The sequence below is a fragment of the Bidens hawaiensis genome, unplaced genomic scaffold (genome assembly GCF_021521415.1).
Source record: "Bidens hawaiensis isolate Kalapana, Puna unplaced genomic scaffold, B.hawaiensis_p1.1 tig00011901_1, whole genome shotgun sequence".
Classification (NCBI taxonomy): Eukaryota; Viridiplantae; Streptophyta; class Magnoliopsida; order Asterales; family Asteraceae; genus Bidens; species Bidens hawaiensis.
In genome coordinates, this window is record NW_027491954.1 from 189,647 (window position 1) to 204,702 (window position 15,056).

Here is a 15,056-nt window from a genome sequence, read left to right on the forward strand (position 1 = left end):
GGGCGGGGGCACGTGCGCCTTACGTCCCGGTGCCTTTAGTCGAGCCTCCCCCGCTCGTGGCACCGGAGGTGGAGCTTGTCCATGAGCCTGTCGACGCGGGGGAAGGGGCCGACGGGGATTCAGACGACGGTGGTGCCGGACGTGAGGATCCGGGCGCATCTCAGGTACGTTTTAATATATTAACGTTTTATCGTTTCTTTTAATTCGACTTCGTATTAAACGTATTTATGTGGTTTTGTTGTTAGGGGCCGACGCAGCACGTTCCCCGCACATATCGCGCGGTGCGTCTGGGTCCCTCCACCGACGCTAGGTTGGAGGCCCTGGAGTTGGAGATGCGGCGGATGTCGCCCCAGTTTGACTGGCGGATGAGCCAGATGTCGCGCCAGATCGACTGGCTTGTTGCCAGTTGGGTAGCGGAGTTGTCTGGACAGCAGTACACCATGCCACTACCATCGCCACCCCCTCAGTTTTGACCACGAGGCGAGCACGTCTGGCGTGAGACGCGGACGGGGCGACGACGTGGATGCCCCAGACGGTTCGGGGCCGAGGCGCAGGGGAGAGGACGACGCCGACATTGGCGATGCGTTCAGGGGGCTCGTGGGCCACGACGACGACATGGGCATGGACATGGGGGACCTCACGTAGATTTTATGTTCTAGTTGTCGTATTTTCTTTTATTTGTACAGATTTAACAATGATTTTTGGTATATATATGTGTTAACTGTTTTTCACCGAAAGGATATTAAATAATAAATAATAAATAAATAATTAATTTATAATGATAATAATAATAACAATAACAAAGAAAAAAAAACATAATAAGACAAAATTGGTTGGATTTTCTAGAAACACCGGTCTATACGCGGCGTATATGCCGGTGTTTTAGCAATTTGGCAGTGTCCCTAGAAAATCCGTTATTACATCCTTTGAGGACACTACCTACACACATCCATTCATACTTCATACCAAACATTATTTTTTATTTTTCTAAGTGAGTTGGCTTTATTTTGAAAATTACACTACCTACGAACATCTATATTTTCATAACTTTAATAGTCTTTATGAACGAAACGAAACTTGATAAGAGACAAGTAACTCAATTAGCGAATTCTTATACTGGTCGGTGTAGGATTGTGGAAGACGCGCGCAAGAAAATTGTCAATAAATCTAAAACTTGAATTTGAAGTTTTTTATTTTTATTTTCATTCAATAAGAAAATTGTAAGATGTTAATCTTATAGTTAATTACAAAATCTTATAGTTAATTACTTGGTCACATTTAATTTCTTAATTATTGTACTTAACTATCCTCTATAAGATAAACCTATTGCAACTTTGAAATATCGTTTTCTTAAAGAACTTATTTCTCCTTTTATTTTCTTCCAGTTCCGTCTCACGTGACACAAAATAGATTGCAATTAACAGAGATACCTATTGTCACTTTTTTATCTTCATTTCCTTTTCTTTCTTTCATTTAATGAAACTCAGGAACAAAGATGTGCATCTTGATCAAATAATCCAGTAAACAAGGAAAGAAAACAAGGCAAACATACAACTAAAAATTTTTTCTTGAAAAATGAAATTGCTAATTATTGACACACTTGACAAGATAATTCCATATGTCTCTCTTCAAACCGTCAAAAGAAACACAAATCGCAATTATCGCATATATGCAATTGTTAAGGAGAAACAAAATGTGTAGATTTTCTTCACAAATGGGCATAGTCAATATCCATACTCATGGTCTACAAAGGAAATCCATTAAGTCACTAAAATACAGAAGCATCATGCAGCACTTCTGCTTTACGAAACCAAGTACTCACGTCACTTGACACACTATCAATGGTCTTTTGGCAGAAAAAGGACCACCTTTTGTTTTTTCCTTCCCTTTCTTATTTTGTATAAAATAAAGGCATGCCATGTAATGACTTAAGAAAACTATCATATAATAATTTAATACTAAAGTTTATATGTTTGATAAATAGACATTGAATATTTGAATTCATATATTTTATTTCATCTTTGATAAAAGTATTGGATGTTTATAGCAATGAGTAATTAAACTCTTCTGAGTCGACCAAGAAATGACCTTAAGCATATTTCACAATGTGAATATTTTGTGAACCCCGTTAAAGATGTGGTCATGTAACGCTGTTTTCTTTCTTTAACAAATTTTCTGTTGGAAGTAATTTCGGACCCTAAGTCATAAGTCGGTGAACTTGAGGGATCAATGTTGACAAACTGGTCATAGTTGGTTATGTTTCCTAATTGCATTGTAATTATAATAGGTAATGTCATGTCTAGCAAATTAAGTTAGTCTATATAAACCACGATATGTTAGATATTATAGAATGATGTGAACATGATGTAATCGAGTTAGGATTCATCAAGAGTCAAACCGAGTTATGGTTTAAGATATTGTAATAAGTTTTTTGAGTTATAATTCCTGATTATTATAAACGAGAGTTAGACGTTTTATTCGTGTTGATTATCGATCTGGGACTTGAATCTCCAAGAATTATTCGATCTTACTCAAAGAAGTCTGGCGTTTCTAGCTCTCAACAATGGCCACATTCGCCCCAAGGATCAAATATAAATTTTATGAAAAAAATTATTTCAAAATCGAGCAACTTTTATTTAAAATTTTTTGTAATATATAATTTACCTTGAATTAAAATATCATTACATTTTCTTGATTACGAAGTTAATCTATAATCACAATAAACCAAACAGGATTAGTTTATTCTTTCCAAAAACAAACTAGCATAACTTATTACAACATTAAACAAAATCGAACTCAAATAATATTAAAAGAAAAGTGGTCCTTTGTGCTAGTGGACCATGACTCAATGAGACCACATCTTGGCCAACAAGTCACTCTTTTTCTATATATAACACACACATTTCATAGAACCTTAACCAACAATGGCAAAATCCTTTAGCCAAAGCTCAACCGAAGATATTTGCAAGCAAATTCATGGTTCACCCGGAGATGTAAGCCTTTTGGTTCGGGTTTTGACCGGTCAACTATCGCGACATGAATGCCAAAAGGTCCGAGAAAAGTACATGGAGATGTACGGAGAGAATTTATATGATTGCTTACAAAACAAGACTCGTGGCGCGTCATCAAAAACGCGCACGATCTTGTCGTCACTGATGCTTAATCCGCATGAGCGCGATGCTATCGCGGCTAAAAATGCCATTTTTAAGGAAGTGGATAGTGTCAACTACAAAGCTCTCATAGAGATTTATGTTGGTAGGAAATCAAGCCATTTTTTCCTCATCCAACAAGCTTACCAAAGTAAATTTAGAAGGCATTTAGACCAAGACATTATGAGCATAGAGCCCCCACACTCTTACCAAAAGGTACATCTTTCTTTCCTTGTGCATGAATAGTTGTATCTTATGCATTAATTGTTGTACTATGTGAAAAAGACTTCATTTAATTTTTATTCATGAAAATAGGATGCAAACCCATTAACCAAACTTCTCTCTTTTTATGCATGATTGGTTGTACCTAGTGAAAAACTAAAAAGTATAAATTTTAATGCATATGAGAGCAAACCCACATGAGAAATGATTGATTAGAAATGGGTTTTGTTTTTGTGCAGATTTTAATGGCATTGGCTGCATCACATAAAGCTCATAGTGCACAAGTTAGTGAGCACATTGGCAAGTGTGATACACAAAGGCTATACCAAACAGGAGAAGGAAGATGTGGGGGAGTCAAGATTGATGAGGGAGTTGTGCTTGAAATTCTAAGTAAAAGAAGCATTGCACAACTCAACGTCACTTTTTCAATTTATAAGCATATTTATGGGCATGCTTATACAAAGGTAAAAGCTTTTGAGTTATTAACAAATGCTGTGGTATTATTTAGGTATTTTCCAGTATGATAAAAGTTAGCTTTTCTATCATAAAAGTTATATCTTTAATAAGGACGGAATTAGGTGACTGGTTACACCAGGTCACATGTATGGTCTTCGCCACACACACGAAACTCGCATGTGTAGCAAACTAACTATTTTACAATGTTTACGAGTATATAATCAAGCCTAGTTAACGATGGCTGAAATGATGAGATATGTAAGTCTTGAGAGTACTCATTGTTTTACTACTAAAACTATGTGTTGCGGAAATGTTAGTTAAAGCGTCACGCCACTGTCACGTAGGCAGTGGGCTTTAATTAACCAACCTAATAAAAAGTGTAATCAAGGGGTTAGTTAACTAGATAATAAAAAAACAAAAAAAAAATGCTATTGGTTGAAATATGGTGGACCCCACCTTTTTAGGGGCGTTAAGGGAGTGGCCAGCAAGGGAATGCAAACTCCTACACTATCTTATGGTGTGGAGCATGGATTTTTGCTAAGGTTGAGATGGAGCGGTGTGACATTTGTCAATTTCGGGCTATTTTATACTTGTATTCTTAATATAAACCCGACCCGTTTTGTATCCCGAACCTTTTGATATTATCAAAATGATTAATTGTATGTTAAATATTTTCATGCAACACCCTTTATGAAAGACCCATTCAACTTACCCTATACACACCCATCTTCTTCATTTGTGCTTGCTCATTTCTTCATTTCTCTCTCAAATTCTTGAATTCTAAGGTTGTTCTTCATAAACTAATCTATCATTTTAACTAACTTCTCAATACTTAAAGCTTGATGTTACAACATATATATAATATACACTCCTTGTTTACCTTCGGTCTTTCATTTCTCCGGTCTCGGCCGGTTGAAATGTCGGGCTAGTAAGGCAAGGTTACATGGAGGACTTTGTAGTCCTTGTTTATATATTTAACAAATCTAACCATATAACTTGTTATACTTGCTTAACTTCTACATATTTTAGTTTATTGTTCATATTTGTCAAGTTCCATAGTATTGGGTATGTGGTGACTAGCCTCGGTTTCATCCCGAGTTGAGAACCGAACCAAAAACCGAACTTTTGTTTAAAAGCATTATTGTTAACTTTTTGAATGTAAAACTTGAGTATTATTATTTATAAGTTATTCTACAAGTTCCATGGTAATTGGGTATGTGGTAACCATCTTCGGTCTTATTCCGAGTCAAGGACCGAACCAAAAACCGAACTTTTGTTTAAAAGCTTTATTGTTAACTTTTTGAATGTAAAACTTGAGTATTATTATTTATAAGTTATTTTACAAGTTCCATGGTAATTGGGTATGTGGTAACCATCCTCGGTCTTATTCCGAGTCAAGGACCGAACCAAAAACCGAACTTTTGTTTAAAAGCTTTATTGTTAACTTTTTGAATGTAAAACTTGAGTATTATTATTTATAAGTTATTTTACAAGTTCCATGGTAATTGGGTATGTGGTAACCATCCTCGGTCTTATTCCGAGTCAAGGACCGAACCAAAAACCAAACTAAACCGAGTTCACTCGCTTAAGACACACAAGTGTGTTTTTAGCCACCAAAACTCATATTTTTTTTCAAGATTATATTTTAAATCAATTTTAGTTAGTTTCTAAACATACTTGGCATGTCGGTAACCAACTTGATCTTATAACAAGTTCGAACCGATAAGGTCGTATACTCGCTTAACGAACGTTAAGGTTCTTCACAATAGAACTACATACTTGGTTTAAGTCTATTTTGATTTTATTGAGTTATCTCATAACATTTATTATTTTGGGAAGTTAACTGTGAGCTTGGTCAATTATCAAGTCTCGAACCGAAAAACCCGAACACTCGTTTAAACCTCGTTTTGGGTATTCTTATAACCAAGGGTTTTGCAATATCGCATTTTAACCCACATTATTACTTAATATAGGTTGAGTTAAAAAAAAAGAAAAGAAAAACTAATGAATAGAATACCGAGACCCGGTTTCGAGTAAACTTATTTTACAAAACTCGTTTCTTTAATTTCTCAAATATTTACATTTTAAATCCTAAACTTTATTTATTTACTTTATTTTTCATGTATTTTATTTTAAACCATTCCAAGACTACCTACTAACACAAGACCCGTTTAATATAGGTCTTGCTCGTTAAACCGATCTCTCCGATTATTCACGACACTATCTTTCAAGTTACTTGTTAATGTGAGTACTTTTTCATCCCCCGTTTTCCATCTTTCGTTTTGGGGGTGACATTGCATACTTATTCAAATTCAAATGATTTATACTTGAGTCTTAAACCACAACACGTATTGTATATGTTTACTTAAATAAATGCTCGATTTGGTGTTATATGCTTTACATGATTATGTGCAAATTCTTGAATGCTAAGGCGGGTAGCCTCTTGAATGCTAAGGCGGGTAGCCTCATCAAAGTATGATCATACGTTAATTCCGAGTATATATGGTATCCCCATATAAAAAGGTGTCGTCAATGTATTCTTATTGACGATTTCATTATTGTCGTCAATGTATTCTTATTGACGGTTTTATTATCTAAATTGTTTCTATTATTTATTGTTTTCATATACTAGTTGTGGATTTCATACTATATACTTATTGTCCAAAACTATGAAAATTGCTCACAAACCTTCGTGTTGACAAACTCTATTTTATGCAATGTTACAGGTTTGATGTTAGCTTGATTGGATTACTTGAAGAAACTTATTATCTTGGCTTTAGGATATTAGAAAATAAAAGAACAAGTTATTTGTTTATCTATCTATTTGGCATATTGTATGAACAATTGTTGTGTTATTTATGATGATATGGATTTAAATGAGTTGTTTAAATATTGTAACTTTATAGTGTCATTGTGCAATGAGCAATCATGTCGCGCCTCGATGTTTCCGCCTTCATTGGTCGGGGTGTGACAAGCGGCGCCCCCCTCCACCTCCATAACACTTGGTCTAAGAGCATTCTTATCCCATCTCCTATCCATAAACTAAAAATTACACTAAAACTCACTATATTTTCTCTCTCTATTTAATTAAATAATACTTTTTATACATTTTATCATTACCTTTTCTATTTCCTTACTCGCAATCACTTTCAAAATATATTAAAAAATTATAAGGGGTGAACAGTAGTTTCTCAAATATACAGACTTTTTCTAAAATATAAAAACTTTTCACTCACAACACCCTGAATTACTCTCTAAATTATAAAAACACCCCTCACATTAAATGAGGGGTTGGATGAGAATGCTCTGATAAGTAGAAACTAACGGCCTTTTATTTATTTATTTTCTTTTTCAGCACTTCAAAAACAAATATGGTGGAGAGTTTGAAGATGCACTTAATGTTGTGGTGAAGTTCCTAAACAATCCCCCAAAATTTTATGCAAAGGTGATCAAATTTTCTTGATATTCAAGTAACTTTCAAAGAAGAGACCTTAATTTACTTTTTGTTGTAAAATAACTTTTGGTATATAATACTCCAAATTTATTTTAATAAAATTTAATAACAAATTTAGAGAAATTAGATCAAATACCCTTTATATTATCACTATAAAGGTGATTCTAAGATGTTTATCAACCAAGTTGTTGAGAATAAGGATTCAAGTCTTATTAAAAACACAGGTAAGTTTGTTGTTAAAAGTTTTGCAAAGTGCATAGTATGTTTCATGATTATGATTTGATCATTTATGTCCAGGTACTAGAAGCAAATATCAAAGGTAAAGCAATAGACGAGGGCGACTTGGAGCGTATAATTGTGAGTCAAAGTGATACCGATATGAATAAAATTCGAAAAAGTTACAAGAGCTTATATGGGACTGATTTGAGAGATGCCATAATTGAGAGTTTTCCAGTCGGGGATTTTAGAGACTTGATCGTTACGTTGACCATGAAAACAAATGACTAACTCGATCTCTTTTTAGTAATTTTATTAGAAAGAAAATTATATTAATTGTATCTTAGTTTAAAGTAAGGCGAAATCAGGACTTTTTACTATGAACTTGATTTGTTATATGACCAATATGTAATGTGTTATTATTACATACTTGACTGTTAAGGTAATAATAGTTTAGAGACTAAATTGTAATGTTAAATAATGTTAAAAAGTATAGGGTTCTTGTGAATAACGAAATAACTGGTTAGTTTCTTAGTCCAATTCTACTTAAAACATGTGGATGAATGAGAATTGGTTACACATTGATTTTGTAGTGTTGGAGTGTATGATCCATTTTAAGGGGGGTCGAGTGTGTAAACAGTGACGGATTTAGAAATTTTATGGAATCTTCGGTCCGGGTGGGCTGGGTCACATAACAATTCAACCTGACGACAAAATAAACGCGCTCCTTTGCCGCAGCCAGTAGGTGTTCAGCCCATTTCAACAATTGACGTGTCAAAACTAGCTACACTTTTCAAAGATCGAGTTAACCGCTTATAAACATGAAAACTTTCAGTATTCATTAAAACTATTTTGATTCATTTTATGTTTGGAAACCACAAAATATCATCTTTAAGAAGAAAGCCCATAAGAAGGTACATAATAACAAAAACAAAAAAAGCCCCAAAACAAGATCAAAACAAAGCACCAATCCTCAACAAGGGACCAAATCCAAAACCTAAAACATATCATTACCAACCACAGTTATTCCATCATAAGATCTTTCCCGCCTCATCTTCTCAGTCCACCGCCCGATCAAACCTGCTCACTTGGCAAGAGAAGCACGAAGTTTCTTGGCGGCTGCAACCATGTTCTCAAGAGCCGGCTTGACCTCACCATACTTTCGGGTCTTGAGCCCACAGTCAGGGTTCACCCACAAGATATTGGTCTCCAAAACCGCAAGCATTTTGTTAATCCTGTCATGGATTTCCTCCATGGATGGGATTCTTGGAGAGTGGATGTCATACACACCTGGCCCGATTCCAGCACCATACTTCACTCCCTCACGGAACACTGACAAAAGCTTCTCATCGGACCGTGAGTTCTCGATTGTGATGACATCAGCATCCATGTTGATGATGGAGTGGATGATGTCATTGAAGTTTGAGTAGCACATGTGTGTGTGGATCTGTGTGGTGTCTTGCACGCCAACGTTTGTGATTCTGAATGAGTGAACCGCCCAGTCTAGGTAAAACACATGCTCGGCTTTCCTTAATGGAAGCCCTTCTCTTAACGCAGCCTCGTCGATTTGAATAACAGTTATTCCTGCCTTCTCGAGATCCTCAACTTCATCCTTAATAGCCAAAGCAATCTGGTAGCAAGTTTCAAATCTGAAAAACAATTATAAATTAGTGTTGTACTAGGCGGTTTTAAAATATGTAAAAATGGTCCATGGTTTATATTATTATACCTGGGCTGGTCGTTACGAACAAAGGACCAGTTGAGAATGGTGACGGGACCAGTGAGCATACCCTTCATCGGGCGTTTGGTCATTTCTTGAGCCATGGTTGACCAGAAGACGGTCATGGCCTTGGGACGGCTGACATCACCATAGATGATTGGTGGTTTGACACAGCGAGACCCGTAAGATTGCACCCATCCGTTGGCAGTGAAGGCAAAACCAGATAATTGTTCACCAAAGTACTCAACCATGTCGTTCCTCTGCAACAAACAAGCTGCTTTTAGTTCTGTTTTTCATAAACAAAAAAAGACAAAAGAAAATACGAGAGGAACATAGGGTACCTCGGGTTCTCCGTGAACGAGCACATCAATGTCGAGTTCTTCTTGTAGTTGGACAACTTTGAAGATCTCTTCTTTGATGGCTTTAATATACTCTTCCTCGGAGATCCTATAATAATCACATGAATTTGTCAGAAACTGAGAACTTAAGCTTGTAATTAACCTAATCAAAGATTAAGTGTGGATTTGTTATACAGATTACTGACTTTTTAGCCTTGTACTCACGGCGAACCCTTCTGAGCTCGATGGTTTGAGGGAAAGAACCAATGGTGGTGGTGGGAAGGATTGGAAGGTTAAGTTTCTTTTGTTGAGCATCCAGTCTGGCACTCACATTGGTGGCACGACGATGGTCAGAACCCCTCAAAGCTGCAGCCTGATAAAACAAAAAAGAAGATTTTTCATAAATGTGACAATAATGTATAAGAACCGAGATTTAATGATTAATAATTTAACATCACTTACAGCCTTCTGGACAGCTTCATTGGTGACTCTTGGTGAGCTTTTCCTTGAGGCTTGAGCAGCAGCATTGGCAGCAAAGAATGCCTGAAAAACCAAGACAAAAAGTTTTAAGAATGTCTGTAATTATAAACGTGTAACGTGTTTAAGATGAATAAACAGATAAAAAATATTAATTTAAATACCTCATCCTTTTGACCAGCTAGAGCCTTGGCCAAAGCACCAACTTCCACCACCTTTTGAGCAGCAAATGCGAGCCAAGATTTGATCTCGTCATCCAACTTGGTCTCGTTCACAAGATCAACAGCGGTGTGTTGGAGTGATGATGAGGTGGACACAACAAGCTTATCTGTATGTTGTCACATTTCACATATTAATTAATAAAAATAGTTAAGCTATTTGGCAAAAAAAGAGGTGTATCAATGAACATATACTAGTCATGAAATATAGTTTCTAAATAGTATTTAGCAAACAAGCTATAACTACCTTTGCCGACAATGGCCTCAAGAGACTCAAGAACTTTAAGAGATCCAGCAAGATCATTAGCCCAGATGTTCCTGCCATCAACAACTCCAGCAAACAAGTATTTGCCTGAAGGGAAGCTGCCCTTGATTAAATCAAGAGTCTTTTCACCACGAACCAAATCAAAAGTGTAACCAGCGACACCAGGCAAGGTGGTTAGAGTTTTGAATGCATCAGCAGGAATATCAGCAAAGTAGGTGGCAATAAGAACATTAAGACCAGAGCAAGCTGATTCAAGATCTGTATAAGCCTTGGTGAAAGCTTGCAATTGGTGAGGTTCAAGATCCTTCACAAGTGTAGCTTCATCAAACTGGATCCATGTGGCACCGGCAACCTTCAACTCAGCAATCACTTCCCTACAAGATTACTTCTTTGTTATTGTTTGATCCATTTGATAGCTTGAGTTAAAGATATAAAGAAATGATAAATTGAAGCATACTTGTAAATTGGAAGAATCTTGTCAAGGAGTGAAAGAAGATCAAAGGTTTTTTCAACACCCTTTGCGGGTTTTGATAGCAACAAGTAGCTGACTGGACCAACAAAAACAGGAACGGTGTCAACACCAAGCTGCGTATAAGAAAAGTCAACAACCATAAGACTCTAATGCACTTAAAAATCAAATCTTTTGTAAAAAAAAAAAAAGATCAAGAACACATACAGCTTTAGCCTCCTTGTACTCATTCACAGCCTTGTGGGATGCATACGAGAATTTAACTTCCGGGCCCAACTCAGGGACAATGTAATGGCTGCATATGACATCAAGACACAACAATCATTATTTAAGCATTTTATTGCGTATTAATATCATCAATAGCATAAAAAACAAGATTAAGAAACCAACTTACTAGTTGGTGTCCAACCACTTGGTCATTTCCATAGCAGGAACCGAAGCATTTCCTCTAGCCATTGAAAAGTAAGTGTCGAACCCAATCTCAACACCGTTCCAGTTGTACCTTGGTGGGACCGCCCCGAGCATGGTGGTGGTGTCAAGAACCTGGTCATAGTAAGAGAAAGTGTTGCTGGGAATGTACTTGATGCCAGCAGCAGCCATTTGCTTCCAGATGGATGATCTGAGATCAGCAGCAACAGTCTGCAAATCCTCTGCAGTGCTCTTGCCATCCCAAAAAGATTCAAGGGCAAATTTCAACTCTCTCTTCGGGCCCATACGGGGATAACCGACAATGTGTGACGCCATTGATCTGTTCAAATGTTCAATCACAATTCCAACCATGTAATCAATCATCACACAAATAAACAGCAGTTTAAACTTAAAACTAAATTAAATCCCAAACTGTATACATCTAAAATTAAACAATTTAGATCTATTAATGTAAAAGTTGATTGCTTTGTGCCTTTGTTCATAACTAATATATAAATAAATGTTTGGATGTCTTAAAAGATACCTAACTTCAAATGCACTACATCAATCTCAACAACCATCAACATAATAATAATAATTAATAACCTAAAAGTCTAATTAAAATCAGAATACAATAAATACCTAACAGACAGCCTCACTTTAGAAACCTGAAGCAGATTAAAAACTTCTTTCTTTCACAGTGAAGCATAAGCTCACTGATCCAAACAGTATCATTCAACCGAATCGATTTCAATCAAAAAGTAGATCTGTGGTTCCGAAAACCCTAGATCTTAAACCCTAGGTTGTGAAATGTGGATTAGAAGCCTCGCAGTTGCAAGATCTAGTGACTTAATAAATCAATTTATTTACTGTTTTACGTTTTACTGAGCCTCAATTAAACTAAACCCTAAATTGGCTAAATGTCCGTAGGGCCCACACTGATGACGTAAAAAAGTTAAATAAAATACGTCAGTGCACAGGTTGATGGCTAGATGTAAGTGTGATGTTAACAGATTAAAGCAATTTCAAAAGTGAAGATGTGATTGACGATAAACAGGATTTAATTAATTTAATACTAAAAGCAAATCTAGAGGCAATGGCGAGTTAAGTTACGGCGGACGTACCTTCTCCGAAAAAAATGAGATCTGAAAGGGTTTAGTGTTCGGAGATAGAGAGAATAATAAGAAGGGGGAGACGAGTTGGAGAGGATGGGAAGAGGGCTACTTATACAGGCTTTGGGGGTTGGTAGATCTGATCATAATTCATCCTGGTGGGGCCGCTCACCCACGCACCTAACATTTCAATTTCATCATACCATATGTAGTAAGTAACTCGAAAAACACATTAAAAAAAATAGAGAAAATTACTACGGCGTCTATATGGTTTTAAAACGGACACACAATGAGTTTCTGAAAATTTTTTAAAATAGTTGAGTCCCTTTGGTTTCAAAAACGAACCATTTGAATCCTTGCCTTTACTTAATTTTCAGGGTAAGCTTTTATTTTACTGAAACCACAGGGACTCAAATTGTTTGTTTTTGAAACCACAGGGACTCAAGTTGTTCGTTTCTGAAACCACGGGGACTCAACCAGTTCAAAAAAATTTTCGGGGACATATTTGTGTCTTCGCCCTAAAACCACATAGATGCAAACAGTAATTTTCTCAAAAAAATATGTATAGTAATATGTCACATCATGAAAATATCATTCTTTTAAAGCACCTAAAACTCATCTAACAAGAACTCTTAAAAACATCAAAAAATAAAAAAAAAACATTATCACATCATCACCACCACCACCACCACCACCACCACCACCATATCTTACACCCCCAAAACACCCAACCCAACCCAACCCCACCCAACCCCATAAGCTGCAATAGGGTCCCCTCCATGTCAATTTTTTCTAGTTTTTACTCAATAACTTCTTCTAAAAATGAGTTTTAAAAATCTTGTCCACGATATGTAAAAATTGATGATGTATAAAAACACATAAAAACAAATTATTTTGTATGCTCTTAGAGCATCACCAATTAGAAACCCAAAAATCATCTAAAAACATGACTTTTAAGCTGCCGCATCAGAAAAACATCCATTCTTCAAAATCTTCAAAAATATTTCCAATAAGTAAACCTAAAAACATTGCCATATCATCACCATCTTTTAAATTTATTTTTATTACCTATCTTTTTTTTAATAAACTATATAAAAGAATATTTATAAAATATAAATTTAAAACTTAATTGTTAGAAGTAATAAATTATTGGCAAATTGTAAATAACTAATCTCACCTTTTGTGTATTAGCCGATAATAATATTACCTTTAAAAATCACTACCAACGGTCCAACTATTTTTGTCTCAATTGTCTTCCGTTAAAAAAACTTAACGCCGTTACGTTTTTTCCGAGTTTCAAATCGATGTTTTAGGGATTTTAATCGGAAGAAGGTGATGTGGTCTAAAATATACATATAAATATATAAATATTCCCTATACTTTTAGGTACTTTTGAGCCAAATTTTTATTGGATATTATTATTATTTGGTTCATGTGTGAGTTTTAATGATTTAAATAGACAACAAGCTAAAATAATAAAATATGATCAGTCTTTTATTGGTTTAAATTAATTACTCTTTATCAGTTATTCATTAACTATTTTAATAGTATTACTATTATTATAATTTACTAATGCTACGTATGTTTACTACACAACACCAATAAATGGAAAAGTTATTTGAGGGATATTATAAGACATGGCTCATTGACCCCACTAACATGGAACCATAACAATAGGAAGGATCTTGGAGATAGGTCTTTCGGAAGTGAAGGTTGGGAGATGCGAATATTATTATTAATTCTGCTTGATTTTCTTTGGATTTAGACATAACTCACGGCCCTTGAAAGAAAAGAAAGAAATCAGCCCAAAGCAATATTATATATATGGATTCGTTTTGTGAGAGTTGGGAGATATATTTGGGATTAAGAAAAGTAGCCGCCAAGGGTTAGGATTGAGATCCGAACAGAAGACTTTTAGCATTATTATTATTCTGGGGAGTTCGAACAGACCCGAGGGGGGCCGCCAATCAAGGAACAGAAGAAGAAGATAAGAGCAGGTACTTTGGTTCAGGCATCGAGCGTCCGGGTTCAACACCTACTCATCCAATCATCTTTATTGGTCGGTTTAAATCCATTATTTTCGTCATGAATTTATTGTTTGAACCTATTTATTATCTTTTGGTCTTGAGTATGGTTGTTGGCTAACCCCTTATACTGCCTAGGTTATGATAAACCTACTTTGATGTTTTGATTTGACCTGGGATTATTTATCGTTATGGTTTTTATGTTTTAGTAAAAGATTTATTTGTATTAAATTGATGCATATGGATGCTTAGGATTGTTTGATGAGTTTTGTTCTATAGTTTTCCTTGATTATCGTTTGTCATATGATAGGATTGCTATTAGGTCAATTACTTCGTGTTTTGATTATTTTATGGTTGATTTCATGATAAGATCATATGAATAATATTGTCAAATAAACCTACGTCTGCTGCTAACCTAAAATCTGTAAAGTGCTAGGTTATCGATAGATCTTTATTATTTAATCTTGCTAGATTTAGTTCTTCGTAAGGAGTCCGTCTAGGGTTGATTATTTATTATTGTCTATTAAG

The 15,056-nt window shown here is 35.6% G+C and overlaps 2 protein-coding genes across 2 annotated transcripts; one reads left to right on the forward strand and one right to left on the reverse strand.

Annotated features, from left to right (window-relative positions):
* Window positions 1–2,924: 2,924 nt before the first annotated feature.
* Window positions 2,925–7,969, forward strand: LOC143539524 (uncharacterized). The gene is made up of 4 exons (XM_077032816.1): window positions 2,925–3,365; window positions 3,611–3,835; window positions 7,183–7,272; window positions 7,579–7,969. The coding sequence occupies exons 1-4, from the start codon at window positions 2,925–2,927 to the stop codon at window positions 7,786–7,788; spliced, it is 966 nt and encodes a 321-aa protein (XP_076888931.1). The 3' UTR covers window positions 7,789–7,969.
* Window positions 7,970–8,414: 445 nt separating this feature from the next.
* Window positions 8,415–11,763, reverse strand: LOC143539554 (5-methyltetrahydropteroyltriglutamate--homocysteine methyltransferase-like). Its single transcript, XM_077032838.1, has 10 exons — window positions 11,379–11,763; window positions 11,192–11,279; window positions 10,973–11,100; window positions 10,498–10,889; window positions 10,197–10,360; window positions 10,018–10,098; window positions 9,762–9,928; window positions 9,559–9,664; window positions 9,227–9,477; window positions 8,415–9,146 (listed from the first exon to the last, which is right to left on the reverse strand). Exons 1-10 carry the CDS (start codon window positions 11,726–11,728, stop codon window positions 8,582–8,584), a joined length of 2,292 nt encoding a protein of 763 aa, XP_076888953.1. The 5' UTR covers window positions 11,729–11,763; the 3' UTR covers window positions 8,415–8,581.
* Between the last annotated feature and the right edge of the window lie 3,293 nt (window positions 11,764–15,056).